Genomic DNA, 22,065 nt, shown 5'->3' with positions numbered 1-22,065 from the left:
TACTGCTTCACTGTTACCAAATTATGTGATATTATATGATATTATTGTAAACATTGATTATAGTAAAATATTTCAGTCTTAGTTAATTTATTAAAGGTCCCTGGTAGAAAATAAAAGTTCTGAACTATAGTAAGAGGGCAACCTTGAGTGTATGCATACATGAACTCTATACAGTAATATATATATATATTTGTGTGTGTGTGTGTGTGTATATATATATATATATATATATATATATATATATACATATATATATATATATATATATATATATATATATATACACGTATATATATATATACATATATATATATATATACATATATATATATATATATATATATATATATATATATATATATATATATATATATATATATATATATACAAATAATGCTGCATAGGTAAATTAAAAAGGCCTGAACTGCACGCGCTTCCCTATACTCAGCGATGACGTCACGTCCTAGTCTTCCGACCTGGGGTGGGGAGAGACGGCGTGAGAGAGAGTGAGAGAGAGTGTGTGTGTGTGTGTGAGAGAGAGAGAGAGAGAGAGAGAGAGAGGTGGGAACGCTGCAGGTGCGACGTCACGCGAGACTCCGCCGTCAACCGCACGGATTAAGCCGAATCTCACGCGCTTTGCCTCGCGAGCTGAGCGGCACCGAGACGATGGGCAAGCTGCAGGAATTCGAGATCACGTTCAGCCACAACAAAGTGGTGTACAGCCCCGGAGAGACCATCTCAGGAACGCTGAGGATCATCACCGCCAACTCGCTGCAGTACAAGGGTGAGCTGCTCCGTGCGTGTCAGTACGCGCTCGGTGATCGGTTCAGACGGTCACTGATGACTGGCACAGACCTCACATGCTGGAGTGCTTTTTAAACTGGGTTTATTATAAGGATATTTTCATCCAGTCCTCATATCAGGATTGTCAGTGCTTACACAAGACCATGAATTGGTCAGGTTTTAAGGGATTCTGGTGTTTTAACAGTAAAAACATGATTAAAAATGTTCAGCTCGTCTTGTGTGGCCTTCAGGGATCTGATTTTGACACGTTTATATACTTCTGTTTTGAACTTGGTGATAGAAGGAAAAGGAAGTGTGTTTGTGGTAAAGAAGAAAACACTCAGCACCATAATTTAGAAAAAAAAAAAAAAAAGTCAGAGATACAGCTGCACACAATGCACAGCCACTGTTACCATCCAAAAGTTGATTAATTTCCAATTTCCAGCAGTTTGTCCGCAATTACTTTCCTAGTTTATGGTTAGGTTTTATGTTGTGGAACAGCATTAGGAAAAGAGTTAGTTCCAGCCACTTGTTTTTCGGTCTCTCTTTTTTCTCTAATTTAAAGTTAGCAAGATAAAAATACACCTTGACACGTTTTTAGGAAAGCGGATCTTCTCGATCGTGAACGTCTTCCATTCAATCGGTTTCAGAATTCAGCAGCATTGTGAGCTGTGTGTTGGATATATGATTCTCTACTTGTTTGTCTACAGCTAAAACGCTTGGATGATTGTTTGTTACGGTTTTAGGTAGGTGCTGACCTGGCCAGTTTGATGATTTCCCTGTTATATCACATCTGAGCATGTTTCTTAGTTGGTGAGTTGATTCAGGTGTGTTTGCTCTGGCACATCATCAAGCTCTGTATCACTCTGACGTCTTAAGACAGGAATTTATAACCCGTGGCTTCTAACAGAATCTTGGTATTTTCCATTAAGGAACTGCCAACATTACCAACTAACTATCTTAAACCCTGAATTGTTTGTTAAAACGTGTGTAAACCTGATGACATGCACAAAACAGCCACAAGCTATGGACGGTTGCTTCTTTCAAATGTGCAAGTTAGCAAGTCATCTTGTGCTGTGATATACTGTAACTGTTCCCAGTTCTCACCCCAATAAGCCTGAATCCATGGAGCATTAATACAACCAAAGAGCATTCATTCAATTTTTCCGGAGTCTTTCTATTTTTGAAGATGAAAATCTAAAACTGTTATTACATATAAATTTTTCAAAGTATAAATTTTTACGCCCATTGTCTAAATACATTTATTTCAAGTTTGTATTCTTCTCTATATCAAATAAAAACTTCATCATGGACAGTGATTTATAGATTTATTTTGAAACTTGTTTGAAGATATAAATGTAAATGGTATCATTTGCTCAGGATGATTTAAACCTCTTGTTCATACCCAAGTATCTAAGTATTCAGTAAACTAGCCAAAACTTACTTAGTTGCTAGTGGTGTTTGTTTTGAGATACTGTCATAGTGTTAGCCTGTTATCAGTGTTAGCTTGCTATTTGGTTTATTTACTTTAAGCTGTCAGTGCTAGCTTCCGTTCCAGTTAAAGTGTTAACCTATTGTTAATTTAGTTTTTTTTTAGCTAGCAGTGTGAGCCTAGTATTTTATACTTTGGTAGATATTCACAGTCGATAGTGTCGTTTCATTTGAGCTTGTGCTTACTTTTGTAAAAGGGCTTGTAAAAGCACAAGGGCTTTGTGCCCTTCTTTTGATTAACGTGAATTTTTAGTGGTTTGATGTGGTATGGTGTACATTAACTGTCTGAAAACTAAGATCAAGAGGAGCTTAACCTTCTGCTTATTACATTTCCCTTTTTCCCTTTAGTTTATTTTAAAAAAGAATTAATGTGTTGTATAAAACAACAATTGTCATTTTGGAAAAAAATGATAGAGAAGTGAGAATGTATTCTTATTTGACATCCGCACATTTCATCAGAAAACGACCCGACATCATTCGAATGGGTGGGGCAGTGGAAAAACTAAGCTCCAGATATTAAATTTAGTCTGTTTTGTTTAACTAAAATTATTATGTAGTTTAGAAAGAAAGCAATAGATTACAATGTAGATTATTGATTTAGGGGAACTGACGATTTTCACAATTACCTGGTGAAGGGAATTAACGTCCAACAAAAGGTCAGCTTATATTTCAAGCCTTTTGTATGTTAGGTAGAACTTAAATCATCCGATTATCTCTTTAGTGCATATCTTGCATGATTGCTCACTCGTGCTTAACCAACCCTTTGTCGTAGATGGTGAACTTTGAAAATGGGGAAATAACCCCAGTCTAACCAGCACTGGGTTTGTACATGCATAAATCTTTTTGTCAGCAGAGCAAGAAAAAAAATTGCATTAATATTCAGTAATGGGCATTAAATATATGAATAACATGCTGAGTAAAGTAGCAGTATTGTCGACATTTTGGTATTAACATTTTATTTTCTGTGCTGCTTGAGTACTGCTTTGTCTTTGTGATTGAGGTCGTCTTTTATATTAGACACAGTGGAACATTTATTATTTTTGATATGGATTTTCTGTCCTTAACAGGGCATGGATGGTTTGACTGTTAGCCTCACTCATTCACAATAAGTCTCTGTAATGCGTTTGTTTTCCATCAGGAAGACAGTGTAAATGGAGAAGCCAAGGCGCAACCTGATCTGAATATTCCACAGGCTCTACCCTTTTTTTAACCGGAAAAAGTCACAGTATAATACCACAAAGTTCTTAAATTCTCTGATTAATGACTATAAGTGTGACTTCATTTCTTATAACACCAGCTTTCTATAAGCGGGCCTTTGGTACTTCTCAGTACGTTTTGCATCACAGTAATTAATGCTTTCTGTTTTTTTTTCTGTGTAACAGCACTTTAATGTCCTTAAATTGATATGAAAGAATAAAAGATGCAGGTCATGGAACAACTGTTTGTAGCTGCTATGGCATTAGTAGTAAAAGAAAATGACTCGTTTCATGGACTGACTCTTTTTTTTTAATTCTGTTTCTATACTTTTTAAAGCTGCTTTGAGACAATGTGAATTGTTCAATATGCTATACAAATAAAATGAATCGAATTGAATTTCCACATATACACAAACGTAGCTTTAACAATGACATACTTTTAATAAAATAATAGTTGGCAGATTGCTTTAGTTCAAGTGGTGTAGCTGTGGGACTTGCTGTTATTTTGAAAAACATTAGCATTTTTGCTAAAGTAGCATTGCTGGCAGTTGCTAGTACTGTTTATTTTAAGCTAGCAGTGTTAACCTTTGAGTGCTGATTGTGCACATTGTGATATATGATGAGTAAGTCATCAGAATCAGAATCAGATTTATCGTGTTGACACACAAGGAATTTGGTTCCAGTCAGACTCTTAGTTGTGTTGTTTACTTAATGCTTCATGCTGTTGTTTACTTCAAAGTAGCAGTGCCAGTTAATGCTGCTAGCATGTTTTATGTTATCCTGTTACTAATGTTGTTATTGGAAATGGTTAGAATGTATTATGTTTCATTTAGTCAGTTGTTTTATTGTGTTTCTCACCATTTATTTTAATGCAAAAAAGAACAAAATTGACATTGACAAACTGGCTTATTGGACCAAACACTAAAAAAAAAACTAATTTACTGCAATTTTATTTATAGCAATAAAGTATGATTATGATTATTAGTGTTGTCGTGAAAAGTTTTAAACACGATTGCTAGAAAATTAGCTTCTTCTGCACCCCTTTGGGTGGCAGACACAATTGCTAAATATTTAGCTTGGTTTTGCAAATATCTTTGATTAGAAAGTTCATGAGACGGTTAACAAGCTATTCTCTAACAAGCTAAATGTCAGTTAGAAGTGAGTTTTTATTCTGTTTATCTGCACACACATAGTAGACTGAAATGAGGTAGTGTTTTTTTTTTAATCTCTGCTATAATAAGCAGGTTAGATACTGAGAAACAGCGACATTATTCTTCTTTCAGGCTTTCCAGCATCTATACATGCAGACATGTCTCACATACAGACATGTCTACACCGGTGGCAATTAATAAAAGAAAAGGCGATGGAAATTTTCCAGTGGAAAAGGCCGTGGCCATGTCTCATCTAGATTGTTAACTCTTCCTGAGTGGAGTATTGGTAGCTTTTCATGTAACACCGTTCTTATAACAATATTCATTCTCAAAATGAACAAAGCCCAAGGCCCAAATTGACCTTGTATGTAATGGTGTACATAGAGCACTTCTCAATTACACATCCTTACTGTAGGCTAGGCAGCAGCTGCAGAGAGAGTTGCTCAAGAGGAAGTGAGTGTGTGTGTGTGTGTGTGTGTGTGTGTGTGTGTGTGTGTGTGTGTGTGTGTGTGTGTGTGTGTTTATAGGGCTTAGAAGGAGATCTGTCACACTTTTTCACCTAATATGCACTGTATCACTCATTTGATTCACTGTCTGTGGAGGCACTTAATGCTTACATAACACTGTCCTCATTCTTTCCAGCTCATATGTGATGTCCCATGCAGATACAAAGCAGAGCAAAGTGAATGATTTTCCTAGACCAAAACTGTTTATACCAAAAGAATTGTTTTCAACTCGTTTCCCACCACGACTTGCCAGCACTCACAATTTTTAATTTATTAATAAACAATACAGTTTATAGTTACATGCAAACATTGTAGAATGGCCTTGAGACAAGTTATTGCAACTTATGACGTCCCTATAATTTGTCAAGTCTGCCCAAAAATGCCACCTCAACTCAAAATTTCAACCAGTCACTTGTTTACTGCGTGACGTCAAATCAATATGGCCGCTTGCACTATTAACAATGTTATAATGATGAGGCAGGATCAGATGGAATGGAAAAGATGTGCAGAGATTTATTAAAGAAACACAGGCACAATAACCCGATATACCAATAGAGCAATCTGCAGTGCAGACAAATCCAAATCGCAAAGAGAAAAAATGAGAAAAAAGAACACTAGATCATCATACATGATGTACAATGAAAAACAGTATGAGAATTGTTTATATGTCCCACAGTGCAGAAAGAGACCAATTGCCCCAATATACTAAAATACAGGTGATGGTTCCCTCTATTCCACTTTAAATTAGTTTCTAACAGTGCTGGATTTAGATCAGTTAACATACAGACACAGAATCTTAAATATAGTTAATACGAATCATTAACATTTGTCAAAACGTGTTATTTCACTTCGGTTGGAATATTTGTGATTGCAGTGATGCAATAAATGCATTATTACTTTCTGTTATCTCTTATATTTGAACAAGTATAAACCTTTTGTTCCATGAACAGCTTCTCTTTTACCTCATGCTAAAAGTTAATTAGATACGCTGCAAAGAAAGCGCAAAGTCGTCTGTTCCGAGGATTCTGAACACTTACTGAAATTCCCTACATGGTCACACTGAAGATTCCTTCTATAAATGGTAAAGAATCAAACCTTGGCAACAATTCTACAGTTTTCTTTTTCTAATAAACATTTCTTATTTCATTTATCATTAGGCTCATGCTTTTACTGTAGAAACACTAACATGACAAAGAAAAACTTCTTTTTTTGCTTATCATGTCATTTTAATTGTGGAACACTGAGCATAAAAATCTAAAACAGAGGGCTGATCTTTAAATCTTAAGTCCAGATGTTGTGAGTTGTGGAAAGAAATCTGGGAATTGGGTGGAGACAAAGCTGCTTCCGACCACGGCAATTATGCAGTGGTATCTGCAAATGTGTGACTCATGTTTCCCCGATCTCACTTTTTTCACTATTATTTATCTAGAAACTAGATATCTAGCCCTTTTGGATTATACACTAGTGTGATATTGAAACATTTTTGATGCATCTTGCAATCTTCATGTTTTTTTTTATTTCTTTATTTATATCAGATGTTGGAACTGAATATAAAAGTGTGATGTAATTGTTATTGCAGTGCAGCTCGAGAACTGTACAGCTTGTAGTTTGTGTGCACGTGAAAAACCTTATCATTCTGGAGCAAGTTGCCTAGCCTCAATAAACAATTTAACTATTTATTTTTTTCTGATTCTGAATGCAATCTTTAAATCTTTAATGACACAACAGACTGTTGTATATCCTCACATACACACACACACACACACACACACACACAGACACACACACTCACTCTCACACACTCACTCACTCACTCACTCACTCACTCACTCACTCACTCACACACACTCACTCACTCACTCATTCACACACACACACACACACACACACACACACACACACACACACACACACACACACACACACACACACACACACACACACTCAAGCACTAAAAGGATCAAACACAGCAGGTGTAAACAGCAAATCCATTAACATACTTCTTCCTGCTCTTACAGGTGCAGAATAAACAAGTTCAGCGTTGCTGTTATTTTTCAGCTTTGTCCTCAAAAACCACAACATTAATTTTAGTTTCCTTAAAATATTACTTCAATCAGAAAATCAGATTTTTGGCTACCTAATGTTTTTTTTTAATTATTATTATTATTTTACATTTTTTTTATCATTTTTGATTGGATGCTGTTGTTGAAATGAAAGGTTACCACAACAGATTAAAAATCTATGTTTAGTAAAGCTCTTAAATGCTGTTTTAAAAAGACTTTCCCCCAATGTGTTAACATTTTATTCTCATTGATTTTTTCCCCCTCATTTTTACTTTATTATGTATTACATGATAATAACTGAAAATGTGTTCCTCATATTTATGAACATAATTATATTTAGAAAAATAGAAAAACTAGAAGCAGCTTCAATCAATTTAATAAAATAATAAAAGGTGCACAAGGTGTGTGTGTATGTGAGGATATACAACAGACGGTTGTGCAGGTTTGAGTATATTCATTTGTACTCATAGTACTTTCAGGTAATTTGCATTCAATGTACCCTGTTGTGTTTATTTTTCTTCAGAAAAAATATGCATAAACCTATAAAGACATCTGGTTTATGTCCGAAAAAATGGACAAAAGACAATTAAATGTAAGAATGAATAATTGTTTTATTGCTAGCATTTGATAGCATAAATGTATGATTTTTTTGGCAGAGATGTACCAGGGAATTAGAATATAATGGCCTACATGAATGTATTATCAGTATTGTGGAAGTATTAACCATACACTCAAGTTACATCTTAAGAGCTCATATTATAATCCTGTCTGTTTTGTTGAGTCTGTGAGGATGTTTTTTCCTCTGTGAGTGTGTGCTTTGTGTCAGTGTCTGGTCCTGGCTGTTTGCGATGACGTTCTTTCGTTGAAAAATGGTCCTGTATTTACAGGACACTAGACAGACTGTGTATCGACTTACTAACAGACTAGCTAAGGTCGTGGAGTGAAATGACTCCAGCCAGCCTTAGACCTTTCAGATACACTGTGCTTCATTATTGATGATGCAGGGTCTTTTTTCAGGCAATTCAAGACTGACTCCCAAGATGAATAGTGTAGATAATTTTATTATCACATACGCCATAGCATATGATTGCAAAGTGATGGAAATTCTTCTCACTTTGAAATTTTGATATTTAGTATCTTAATACGTTTTAGCGATGCCATGTTTCATTATGAGTGTGAGAGTGTATGACAGGTAGTTTTTCGATAGAAAAATATATCTCAAACTTCATTAGTCAGTACAATCCTCAACTGTCCAAACTTGAAGCACATCGAATCTTCCAGACTGTATCATCACTAGGAGACCTCTTGACTAGCTCAACTATCTATTATTGAAACAGTAAATAACCTTGTGCTAAGACTAGATTAATCCATATTAGATTTACTAGTATATCTTAAGATATTTTAATATTGTAGTTAAGGAGAGAAATTGTAACCGATTTCACATTCTTCTTAACGTTGCACTGGTGTTTCTGGTTCATTCGCCACACTTGTACTGGTTTCAGTTCTGCAAGAGCTCCCAAAGAAAAATGGCAATGGCGCTCATCAAATATGTAAGAACACTTGTAAAGCACATTCTAGCAAACGGAATAAAGGCTTCAAAGTGTATGCGTCATCATACATACGATTACGATGGTGCAGGCTATTTTATAACTGATATGAAGAGAGAATAGTCACTGTGCTTCTGATGGTAAAGCAAACCAACAAATACAGTCACATTCAATGCACACAGTGCAGGTAGGCCATTTACATACAGTGTAGAGATGAAACCGATACAAGGATACTTCCCTTATTCTTATTTCATCCTACTGCATTTGTTAAGTAAATGACATGTATGTAATGGTGTATGTGAAATATATATATATATATATATATATATATATATATATATATATATATATATATATATATATATATATATATTCTCAGTTTTTTTAACAGTATCTGATAATGGATAAAACACTTTTAAGTAAAGAGCAGAAAAACCCATGAGACCGTTTGTTGTCGTCTCTCAAGTGGAGCCCTTTTTTCATTAACCGCTGCCTCAAGAGGCTTGATCATGAAAGGTGAAACCACTTTTACTGTTGCCAGACATGCGCTTCAGCCGTGCCCAAGCCCTGTGTGTCGCTGGGAATCGGCTCCTTGCCCCATTTTCTACTGCTGTCTAGTGGAAACTTGCGGATTTGTATTAAAGAAAACCGTATCTTTTTTTAAATATATTTTAGTTGTCTTTAATAAAAATAGTTATCTATCTTAGTCTGCAGTAATCATTTTATTTTATTTAGCAAACTTCCACGTTGTGTGGATCCAAATGACCGAAGCCACATTTGATGCAATCATTATTGTAATTTCCATAATGATTGAAAAGGAACACTTTAGAGCGTATATATATTTTTAATAAAGATGACATTTAAAAGATGATGGCAAAGTGTCCAAGTATTTCAAGTGAACCAAACTTTTTAGCATAGATTGTCAGAAACCTTATAGTGAGGCAAAAAAAAAGTGTATAAAGTCAATGGTTTAGGTATAGAAAACTGCTCCTTCAGCATAGTGAGGATACAAGCCATCTAAATGCTATTTGCACCTTGCAGCACACTGCAGTGCTACACAGAGCTACCTAGAGCGTCAGCTACCACTGCAGTGAATGATGGATCGAGTGTGTCATCACATATTTCTTAGCTGTGCTGAGCTACATCCATGCTGCAATGTTCCTGCTCAGCAATCTACCACTGGATACATGCACCATGGCTGACTCTGCATTATTGTTTTCACTTCTATATTAGGGTCAGTTATAATGACGATGGATATGAAGATACATTTCGATTAATCCAGTTGGTGCTGAATTTAGAGTAATTTGATGTTTGCTGCTGATGATCATTTTGAGAAAAACGAGAGGGACTGAGATTCCTTATCATGGCGAGACTTCCTTTTATATTCGTTCATTTTAGAAGGTTTATTCAGCTTTATGTTCGATTCTCCGATGGTCAGAATTAATATAGAGATCTGGCTATAGTAATATGTCATAAGTAATTATTCATAAGGAAATCAGAGACATGCACCGAGCATATACGTTCATTAGAGGATCACTTAGAGCAGGGGTGTCTAATCTCCAATCTAGCCACACTTGAAGCAACCTGTTTAATCGGTTGATCTTGGATTTCAATAGACTCAGGTATGGCCTCTGCTTGGTTGGGATACAAACCTGCACCCACCACACTTACCCTTTCTGGATAAAACTGAGCACACCCTGGCTGAGGATTTTGTCTGTGATCATATCAGATCTACCAAATACACTTGTAGCAAAAAACTCAGCTAACTCTTTATTTAGAGATTTCCCACTTTATTTTCACCAGCTTAGCCCTCTATGTGCAAAAGGTGTTAATTCACAGTAGAACCTAGAAATTGTAAAATATGTAATGTGTTAACAGTCCTTAAATAAATAAATAAATAAATAAATAAATAAATAAATAAATAAACAAACATTTTTGTCAGGAAATGCTATTTTTACCACAGGAAATCCATTTGTACCTCAGGGAGATTGCTATCTTGGCTAACAAGGTCATTCCTAAATGCTGCTACTCTTAAAATGCCCTAAAAACAATTTTATAGTAAAGAAAAGAGCTACATTTAAATATACTGTGTTCAAAATGTGATTACATTAGAAAGAAAAAGAAACACACACAAAACAGTTACCTGATTACTTCAACAGGATATCTAACTAGCCAGTTAACTAAGTACAGTCAACAGATTTTGTTGTGTTGTTTTTTTTTTGTCTTTTTCAGTTTTTTGGTGGATATCTATGGAATAAAAACACTGTCAATAATAATCGTACGTAATTCAAAGCATTTGTGTGTAAATTTAAATTTTGCGGAGTTGGATCCCTAAACCTTCGGCCACGACAGTTTACAGATACGAGATTTTGTGTGTTTGTTCAAATACAACTCCAAAATGTACGACTATGACAGTTTACACACACAACGCTTGTTTTCACAACACCTCTATTTCACACACAAAAACGATCTGCGAAACTGTCAAAAATACGTCATCACGTTCACAGGCATTACTATCTGAGGGAAGATGAATCGATTCCACAAAGTGCGCATGCGCCCCGTAGTATTAAGTAGTATTAAGCTCAGTGCTACCTATTACTTCCTGCATAGTCACTCGTCACCAACAGACCATTATTTTAAAGTTTTGGGGTTTTTTTTATTAACAAAAAGCACCAACATACAAAACTCTCGTTGGGGAAATGAATACACAATCGTGTATTTTGTGGGCTTAAATACACAAATCAAAAAGCTAAAGAAGGTAGAAAGCAAATATCTAGAACAAGGAGAGACTCATCAAAATAGTAGTTTCCTAGATATATCACTATACATTTTCCTTGCAATTTTAGTAGATTTGATCTTTTTCAGTGAGGAAAAAAACAGTTTAAAGTCATTCATAAACCAAACAAAAGAAGGCTTAGAACACCTCCACTTACTGCAATGAATTTGATATTTACCCATCATAATAATCATATTGAGTAAATCAGATACTGATGAATCTGTATTGTTCATATAAAAGAGTATGTGTGACAGGTTGAAAGTAGGGATATTATCCATCTTAGGTGCCAATTGTGTATCTCGGACCAGAAGCTGTTAGATACGGGGCAAAAAAAGAACATGTGTTCCAGAGTCTCATCAGCCACCTCACAAAAAACACAAGGGTCTACATCAAATTTAAATCTTCTTTTAAGAATGTCAGTGACTGGATATATCTTATAGATCATTTTAAAGTGGGTCTCTTTCATTTTTGGGGAAATGGGCCATTTAATGATATTAAAATGTGATTTTTTTTTTATGGACAATGTATCCATGTTTAGAATCTGTATACACACTCCTCTGTTGTAACCAAATAATACTGTATAGATTTCAAAGCATCACTAATACATTTATTATTACATTTATTGTGAAATAAAGTGCAATCATTAATAACTAAGTTTGGTATTGTTGGTAAGGGTCTTGTACTTGCATTTAACAATGTGTTTTGAATTAACTGTAATAACGGTGCAGGTATTGCTTTACAGATCATATTGTATTTTCTATATGTACTGTTCAAATTATATTTGTCTAGGAAGGCTTTGTAATCCAAAAGGATACCCTTGTCATCTATCATTCACAAAAACAATTCCCTTTTCATACCAATCATACCTGAACAGGGATTTCCTATTGATTATTATGACCCTATTGTTCCATAAGGTAGATCCATGAGGAGAAAAGTTATGGGTAAATATAATTTTCCAATATTGAAGAACTTGAATTTTGACAACATAACAGGAATTTTGGTCACCTCAAAATCACAATGCAAAAGAAAACCAAGCCCTCCTACTTGTTTAAATAGATTTCTAGGTATGTGAAACCACATAGAATCTGGTTGTGATATGTTTTCAACCAGTTAATCTTGAATGTCCCAAACATTGCTTCAGAATCCAATGCTTTAATACCACCCATATCATAGTCTTTAACCAGCTGTGATTTCTTAATATAATGAGTTTTGTTTTTCCACAGAAATTGGAAAACGTTCGAATTAGCTTTCTTAACATTAACTGTAGAAACATACAGGGAGTGGCATGGATAGATTATTTTGGAAATACCCTCCGATTTAGACAGAGTGACTTCAGCGGCTCAAAGATTTCCTCATATCTATTAACTGGTTAGAAAATTTAACGTCTTCTCTTCTAATAGCATTTTTAGATAAAACTATTCCTAAATATTTCACTTCGTCTTTAACCTCAATTGAAGAGATGATAGAGTCCGTTGATGAGTGAATGGGAAGTAGCTCACATTTTTTAATATTAAGGGTAAATCCTGAAGCTTTAGAGAAAATCGAGACTGAATTTAGGGCAACATCAACCATAAATGTATTCTTTAAAAGGATTGCTGTGTCGTCTGCAAATTGACTAATTTTAAATTCCTTGTCAAATATTGAGATCCCTTGCAAATGGGGGTTATGATTAATGAGCAATATAAGTGATTGAGTGGCTAGAATAAACAGTTTGGGAGAAATCAGGCATCCCTGCCTAATACCGCGGAGCACTTCAAACCTAGGAGTTATACTAGGATTCAGGGATACAGAACTATATGTCAGTATAAAACATCTTAATTATTTTACAAAAATTACTCCCAAAACCTAAAAAATCTAAAATTTCAAATAAAAAAGTATGTTCAACAGTATCAAATGCCTTATAAAAGTCAAGAAATAAAATAAAAAGCATTATTTTAAAGTGTTAGCACAAAATTCTCTCTGTTATTAGTAACTAACCCGCCATTTCGGCGCCAGTGGTTTAGAAGAGGGCGGGGCGCATGCCCACTTCGTGGAATCGATTCATCTTACCTCGGATAGTAATGCCTGTGAACGTGATGACGTATTTTTGACAGTTGTTTTTCGCAGACCGTTTTCGTGTGTAAAAAAGAGATGTTGTGAAAACAAGTGTTGTGTGTGTAAACTGTCATAGTCGTACATTTTGGAGTTGTATTTGAACAAACACACAAAATCTCGTATCTGTAAACTGTCATGGCCGTAGATTTTGGGATCCAACTCTGCAAAAAACATAATTACGTACAATAGTTTTAAATTATGCACAACTAAATTAAAATTTACACACAAATGCTTTGAATTACGTACAATTATTATTGACAGTGTTTTTATTCCATAGTTATCAATCTAAATTTAAAGGTAAATTCTCTGAGCTCTCTACTGAACTGTGATCATATTGTTATCAGATTTTCTTCTTGTTTAGTCATTTTGTATTGTAGCATTCGTCATATCTGTGCGTCAGCTTGGAGTCTGTACAAGCTCATGCCAAAAGCGCTGGCACCTATTGACCTGACTTTACTGCACTGTGCCTCCTGGCAGCTCTGCCAATCCACCAGCTGCACTCTACGGGGGATTTCAGTATGGTGCTACAGGCCTGGCAAAATGCCCAGACTCCTACACACTGCTTTTCTTTCACTCTCTTGGTCTAAGGCTTTGTCTCGCTGATCCTCAGAGCCAGAGACTGTGGAGTGATACATGATCATTTTGATGCCTTTACATTTAGTCATTATGAATAACAGCTGTGTTCACTTAAAGTGTTAAAACATGCCATTCAACTCATAAAAGTTTGAAAAGTTTTTAAGTTTCTTGAATTCATTCTTTTTGATCATTTAATTGAACAGCAGTTGAAACAAAATAAATCATACGATAATCCAGTTAATCAGATGTTAAAGCATATTATGGAAATATGTGCAGCAAAATTCTGGCTAGCTATTTATTTATTTATTTATTTATTTATTTATTTATTTATTTATTTCTGAAATCAAATTATAGGAAAAGGGGAATATTTGATTTTGATATTTATAGTTTTTTTTTGAGGTTTGGATTCAACCCATTAAGAAACATACAGGTAACTATAAGAACTCAATAATGAATACCTTAACTCTGATAATGATGGCTTGTTATTTCCTCTACAAAAGAAAAAACATTACAGACCCCTGACTGTGCTTTATAGACCCCTGGTCTGAGAACCACTGGGATTCCAGCTAATTAATACAACAGTCCTAAACTGATAATGCATCAGTGAACAAATCATACATTCATTAACTAGCCCACAAGTGTGTTTCTCAGTCAGTCCCATGGTTAGCTTACTCGGAAACCTAATTATCTAGGTTAAAAGATATTTTCTGTAATGTAATTGAACCCCAGAGTATGACACGCTAAGTGCATTATTATACAGAAATATGAGATGTTTTTATTGACTCTGGCCTTGACAATCTCTTTGCTTGTCATGCTATTAGCTCTGTATGACAGTTTTGCACTGTTCGGTATTTTGCTGTTGTAACTAGAAGTTAATAATTGGTTCAGCTGATTCGCCTTTGGTTAATGTGTGTAGTTTAGGAAGTATTTTGTGTTTGTAATGTGTCATAAATATGTGTCAGAAAATATTTTTTTGTTGTGATGCATTTAATTGTGATGAATTTTAATGTGGCATTTTCATTTTCCATGGTGTTGTTGGATAGAAAATATATATGCTGGCTATATCAGCAACCAAATTAGGTCTTCGCCTTTATGTCTTTGGGCAGCTGTAAATAAAGAGACAGATAGTCCAGACGTGTATTTTGTTTGTCCCAGGATACCAGATTAGTGATTTGTCCAACCGTCGGAATTGATCTGAAATGCTAGTTGCATTGACTACCAAGCCCTGAAACAAGAATGTGTATGAAATTGTCTTGACCCATTGTCTTTAATTTGCCCATAGACCTTTCATGAACCTGAAAGCTAAGCACTATACAAAGAACGTAAAAAAAAGAGGGGGAAGGCTGGAATGTTACACATTCTGTGGTCGACCAACCTCACCACAGCTTACAGTCAGCCATACTTCTGATTAGTGAACTTTTATAAGCCTTTGTGTTCATTAGATCCAGGATGATTTGCTTATTAACTGTTAACCTGCATATTATCATAATCAAGATTTCATTCAACCCTGAGTTAACATTTTTTAATTAAAAGTTCTTTCCATGACTTTTGGTCTACTGCTTGTCACATAAATGGTTACACCAGCGGGACTAAATTTCATTCCTTCATAAGACAGTGATGCTGCAGCGCTTTAGTCTGTTCAGGTGTCTTGTGTTTTAGTTTCTCATCTCCTTATTCATATACAGTACTTTGCTCAAACAAGTAGGGTTTCAAAGCTTCAGCTTTTAGCCTAATGCATATATCATGCTTATTAACTCATAGTCAACCCAAATCTCGGCACTAGCAATGCCAACAAAAAAAATGCAGCACCAACCACAAAATTACAACAGACTCAATAAGCACATTGCAGATATTTCAATGTAAACACACTGAACGTGTTTCTGGGTGAAGTTTACTTTCAGCTCTTTTTAGTCTCACAATAATCTGATACTAATAACTCAATGCAAAGCATTAGGCTTAAGCATATAGAAGTTGATACTCTTTTCCTCAGGTAGGATCTCTAGAAGCAAATCTCAGTCAGAAAGAAGGTTTCAGTGTGGCATTTAACCAAGGTCACTTTCACATGGGTCATGATTAGAACCGTTGCCATGCCAATAGTCTTCAAGTCACGACCACAACAGATGTATGGGAATTTCCCAGCCATGATTCCCAGCTTTTGTGAGCAGGTACTCTCACAGATACTGAACTGCACAGAATAAAGAGCCTTTTGATTTCTTTTTTGGCCACACGGATCTGGCAAGGTTATAACCTGGAATGGTTTAGTGAACAGTGGATAATCATTTGAAAGATTTCTGTCAGAGCTGATAAGGAGGTATTCGCTCATTGAACTAAAATCCAGACTGTTGCATTTAAAGTGCTCTAGCTAGTAACTCTAGCTGGCTGATACACAAAATTGACAAAAGAGACAAAAAATATGCAAGTCAACCCAGTGACCTGGAGTATACAGAATATATACAATATCTACACAAAGCGATATGTATAGTTGGAATATTTAAAGGTTAATAACCAGGTCAAATATAAAGTCTCAAGGTTCAATAACAAGCCTTTCTTCATACTCAGAGATATATGACAGATGATGAAAGCAGGAACCTGGAAATAAGAGAACAGCGTGGTATCTATATGTGATTTTGGATCTGGACAAAAGCATACAAGCATGTACAAAAACAAAATTGACTTGCCTCAATTAGAACCTTTTTAAAACCTACATGCAAAATATCCTTGATTTTAACCTTTAACATTCTTCATATAAACCTATTAATATTCTGTCCATAACTGTTGCATGATCTGAACGATTTTCTCAGTTTCCTATAAAAAGATCCGGTTTGTTTTTGTCTCACATAATGTTAGTCATCGGGTGAAACATAATGACTCAGCTGACACGATGAATGAAATGAGAGTGAGTGATGCTTACTAAATTACCAGTGCAAATTTTCTATTCAAATAAACATAGTCTAATAAATTGCTAAAAGATTTACTTAAGATTGTATGAAAATTCTGTGTTTAAAAAGCTATAGTTAATGAATTATAACCATCCTTCCTCCAAACGTTTGATTTAGTATTTTTAATATGGATCTATTGAGATACTTTACCTTTATACACCTTCACATATATGGAAAAGAAAAAAAAATCCTCTTTAATAAAAGATGACAGAGAAAGCAACAGTAAGGGAGTGAATGAAAGATTCCTGTCAGGGTCACATTCAGCTTCTGCAACTCATTTTGCTTTGTTAATCTGGCTTGGTTTAATAAAAGCAGATGTGCTGACGGTCACAGAAAAAAAAAATTCCAACTCTTCTTTGAAATATAAAGTCTAGGCGCAATTGGGCTTTTCTGTGATTTCCATTTCTCTCACAGCTGATGGTGTTTTGAAGTGGTTTTATGCAGGGATGTAGCCATTCTGTTTCAGTTTAGACCTTTTAATAACATGGAAATCTGGTCATAAAAAATGCCAGCGTGGATTTGAGATATGAATTCAATTTCACTTTCTTATCTAAAGTGGGTAAAATGGAGGTCAGGTGGAATGGTGGAATCTAAGGTCAGTAAATCACCAGTGCTGTGATTGCAGAAAACACTTTTCTATATATGTTGATGGATATGTAGATAGCCAGAAATGTCCAAAAAATATATTATCTAATTGCTCTTGACAGGAGTGGACAATTAATAAATTAATTAGCTTGTAAATCAGAGAAGCGTAGTACAAAGTCCCATGGTTTGGTTTTCTAGAAACTTACTTGACTTGTTAAGAAAACAAATCTCTATAGTTGTTTGGATGAACTAAAAAAAGGGAACTTGTAATTATTTAGTTGTTACAGGAGAGTGGGACCTTCTCTTGGTATTTGATTAATAGACTGATGGTTCTACTGATGGTTGTATGACTGTTCCAGCAAGGATGATTCAGGGTGATTAAGTACATGTTCTTATATGGTCACAGTGGAAGATTATAAATACTTGTTGGTGCAACTTGTGTGAGTCTAAGAATGCATCATGACACAACGTAAAAATGAGCACAGTGGAAATATCCAGTTCCTGTAGTATTGTATTAATTAGGCATTTCATGAAGTTGTCCTTTTTTAAAATAAATAAATAAATAAAACAAAGGACCCAATCTCTGCAACCCACAACTTTAAAATATATAGAAACTGTGGTGGTCACATGATTATGTTTTTTCATCGAGATTAAGAAGTTTCCAATAGATGGATCACAGTGACTAACCCAAATAATATGTTATATTCTTAGGGCTTATTAGCTTTTTAACAACACCAGCCTCATGCCTCATTGGCAGTTGGAAGTTGGCCATTTTAGCCGACTTTGGAGCTTTTTTTCAGCGTTTCTTATATTTGGATTGATCATTTTGCTCTGAGACTGGGTTTATTGAATCAAATTTTGGGAACATGTATACATTTACAGTAGTTCTACATTTTAACATACAGTTTTGCTTTTCAGTCACATTATTTATTTTGTTTTATACAAAAATGCACATTGCTTTGCATTGTTTGATTCAAAAAGCCTTTCTAGCCATGCCTTTCATATTGAATTGAATCATCAATCCAGTATCATGAAACAAACCAAATTGTGATGACAGTGAATCGCTACACCCCTACCAACTATTGATTATTTTGATAATTTAATAATCAAATAATTGAAATGTAATAACCCGATACTTGTGCATAAATTAAACAAAGTTTTCCCGAGAAAATTTTCCCAAGCCAGAATTGGGAGTGCTATATTTTTTACAATATTGTTCTTTACTTCTGTTTGAGTTTAATGGCCATGTGAAAATCAGCACTAACTATCTCACACACACACACACACACATACACACACACACACATACACATGACACACACACACACAGCTTCTGTAAACAGAACCCTGAGCTTCTGTGAATGTTTTTTCTTCTTCCCACTAATTACTGGCTGCAGTACACAGCACTTCTTGGTAGCATTGTGATCAATGTTGGCATGCCAGTTGAGCAAGGTTAATCCTAACTATCAAGATCTCAGCAATGAAACTTTTAGGCTTCAACAGTGCATTATAAGTATAATCACAAGATCTTACTGATGCTATGATAAGAGTGTTTTTGCCCTAGTATGTTCATGCCATGTTTCCTTGAAATACCAGATATGATGAACCTTAAGAAACTAATTCTACAGGTTTATACTATTCTGTTATAATTTTCCTACAAACACTGGTGATGTCAAGCCTCAGGTGATTCCTCAAAATGATTCCAGCAAACGATATGAGGTTTTGTGGTTAAAAGATAGGGACATTGTAGACCTGTGAACTTAATTTTGCCAACTGTTTCTGACTGTGACCTTAAAAAAAAAAAACTAAAAAAAAAAACTTTCAGGCCGCTTAGATACTTCAGATTACGGCAATTATCGTTTGTGGTGCAGGCAAAGAAAACATTTGCTAGGTCAGTGTCAGCTCACTGGAATATGTAGTTTAAGAGACAAAAGCAGAGAAGTCCCTCATGGGACACTTCCTTCTCCATTTCATTTGAAAGTCTGTAGTTGGTGTGATACAATCTGTTAAGTGTTTCAGTGGATCTGAACCTGCTCTGAGGGCAAACCATTGTAAACAGACTATTGGAATTTCTTGGAACAGCTGACCATGAACCACACCATAAACTAAAAGTAATAGTTTTTACTTCTTCATCTAGGATCCACAAGTCTGATCTGATGCAAAGTACAATTGATACGTATGGTTTGTTTGCTTGTTTCTGTACAGTTTGATGACACTCATGGTGTAGATATTGGAATGTGTAAGACATTGTATACAGACTAATATAATAACGCAACGTAAGTCATACTTAGAAGGTGCCAGGATTATATTTATTCAATATCACATGAGCAAGACCAATACTTCTATTGAGTATTGAGAATGCAATATTGCTTTTTTACATTAGTTCAGTGTGGACAATGCATGGCGAAAACGTTCTGTGTGTCTTTAATCTGCTAGCAGAAATAGATCCCAAATTAGCTACATACAATTTATAGTTGGTCATCTGTCTATTGTGATATCGATTTATGTACGTTATTGTTAAAGGAGCTTTTGGTAAAATTTGCATCCCTTCTTCCTTTTCACCTATTTTCATCTTCATCTGAAGAATTTTCAAGACAAAAATGTTCAATGTCTGCAGATGACGTCACTACTGTAATAGATGATATAACTAGGAAGTGGAATTTTATGGCCAACACAGACTACTGGAGAGAAATATCCAAGAGTTATAGGTAATATAGGCAAATTTGAAATGCCAAATCATTGAGCTGGATCTCAAACTCTTGTATAATTCATGACTTACATGTACATTGATTCTGATGTTAATGAAATTGCCTTGGTTGCTAGGTGACTTCGTACTTTTTGCAATTAGCATAGACTTGTGGCCAAAAATCATATTTTCTTTTAGAGTTTGAACCAATGACCTATTCTAAAGACTTACATTTGACTAAGCTTAAAGGTGGGGTCTCCGTTGTTTGAGAAAACTGCTTTGGGCCGCCAAACAAAACAAAAACAAAACTAACGTGTAGCCAGTGAGCAGAAAGGGGCGTGTCTTGTCAATATGGGCGGAGAGAGTGTTCAGTGCTCATGTGTGACATTGGCAGAAAATGGTTTTAACATTGACATGGCGGATAAGAACAAAGAAAGGAAGCAAAGAAAGGCTTACGATAAGGCAAGAAGTAGGACCCGTGTTAATATAGGATCAGCTTTAAAGTGCTGGACTGAATGTCTTCCGGGTGAAACGGAGATAAACCTTTCACAGTACAACACACAGTACTACAAAAACACATTTGTATTACCATAGTATTACTCATTGAGCTCATTTATTGATAAAAATATACCCTCGGTCAGCTGCCAAAATAGGTTCCACCATAATACTTGTCTGGGTTATACTTGTCTAGTGTATGTGTGGGGCGGAGCTATCAAAACAGGGGTTGGACCCATTTGGGTTAAGGGCGTGTTTGTTTTGGTGATTTCAAATGTCAACATTGGCTTTCAAACAACGGAGACCCCACCTTTAAAGAACAAAGACTTATTGCGTGTCACCTATATGTAGGTTATTGGGATCCTATATTGTTTTATTTACATGCTTCATTACTTCATTACCTTTCCTTTTCTTTTACTTATCCCTTTAACGTGGCTCCAAGGTTGTGTCGTTTTCATTCTTCTGTTTGTAGTAATGAGAAAAAATGTATCACCTCATTTGTTAAATCAGTAGTTTATGGAGTCAAATGTAGGGAAGTTCTTTTTTACTGTATCAGGTTTTGCAGCTTACAAAAGATATGGCTTGGAAACAAATGTTGTATTCCGTCACTGCACGTGGGTAATGATACGCTTTAATGTCTTCTGTTAATGTTAGAACACGAGAGTGGGGGGGATTCCTCCTCTTTCTCCTTCTTCCACCACATCAGCTGAAATACTGTCCTTAGGGTGAACAATTTTCCTATTGTTTTACTCGACCTCTTCCTTCTCTGTGTTGGCTTGAGGACAAAGCCAACCTATGTTGCCTTTGGATTTTGGATCCACCCTTATTATACTTGGAGTGTAGCTCCAGTTTCACTCTGTATGGATGAAACTTCCCTCAGCAAGTCTGTGAACAAGGAGATATTAGTATCGTTCCACACCAGGGCCATCAGATCTGGCCTCGCCTGCATGCTGACTCATTGTTGAATGGCGCTCTAGTCACAGGGGTCAAATTCTGTCTAAATGGCTTTACAACAGATGTCTGATTGGCCGCAGGATGCCTGCCAGTTGCCAGGGAGATTCCAACTGCCTCTCTTTTGTTTAGGATTTTCTTTCCTTGGGTTGTGGTTAGCCTTTATTGCCTACCAAATAACTCGTGCAGTAAACTGTTAAATGGTGGGACAGTGTTGGTTAGTTTT

At 35.4% G+C, this 22,065-nt stretch overlaps 1 protein-coding gene across 1 annotated transcript in view; it reads left to right on the top strand.

The window, feature by feature from the left end:
• The first annotated feature begins 518 nt into the window (after positions 1–518).
• arrdc1b (arrestin domain containing 1b) overlaps positions 519–22,065 on the top strand; it is a 41,222-nt gene continuing 19,675 nt past the window's right edge. The window contains exon 1 of the mRNA XM_027142415.2: positions 519–784. Coding sequence (XP_026998216.1) covers positions 667–784 — 118 coding nt within the window. The 5' untranslated portion in view covers positions 519–666. The remainder of the gene's footprint in view (positions 785–22,065) is intronic.

The sequence above is a fragment of the Tachysurus fulvidraco genome, chromosome 21, assembly GCF_022655615.1.
Source record: "Tachysurus fulvidraco isolate hzauxx_2018 chromosome 21, HZAU_PFXX_2.0, whole genome shotgun sequence".
In the NCBI taxonomy this organism is placed as follows: domain Eukaryota; kingdom Metazoa; phylum Chordata; class Actinopteri; order Siluriformes; family Bagridae; genus Tachysurus; species Tachysurus fulvidraco.
Note: the sequence above shows the minus strand (reverse complement) of the source record. Positions and strands in the feature narration are given on the sequence as shown.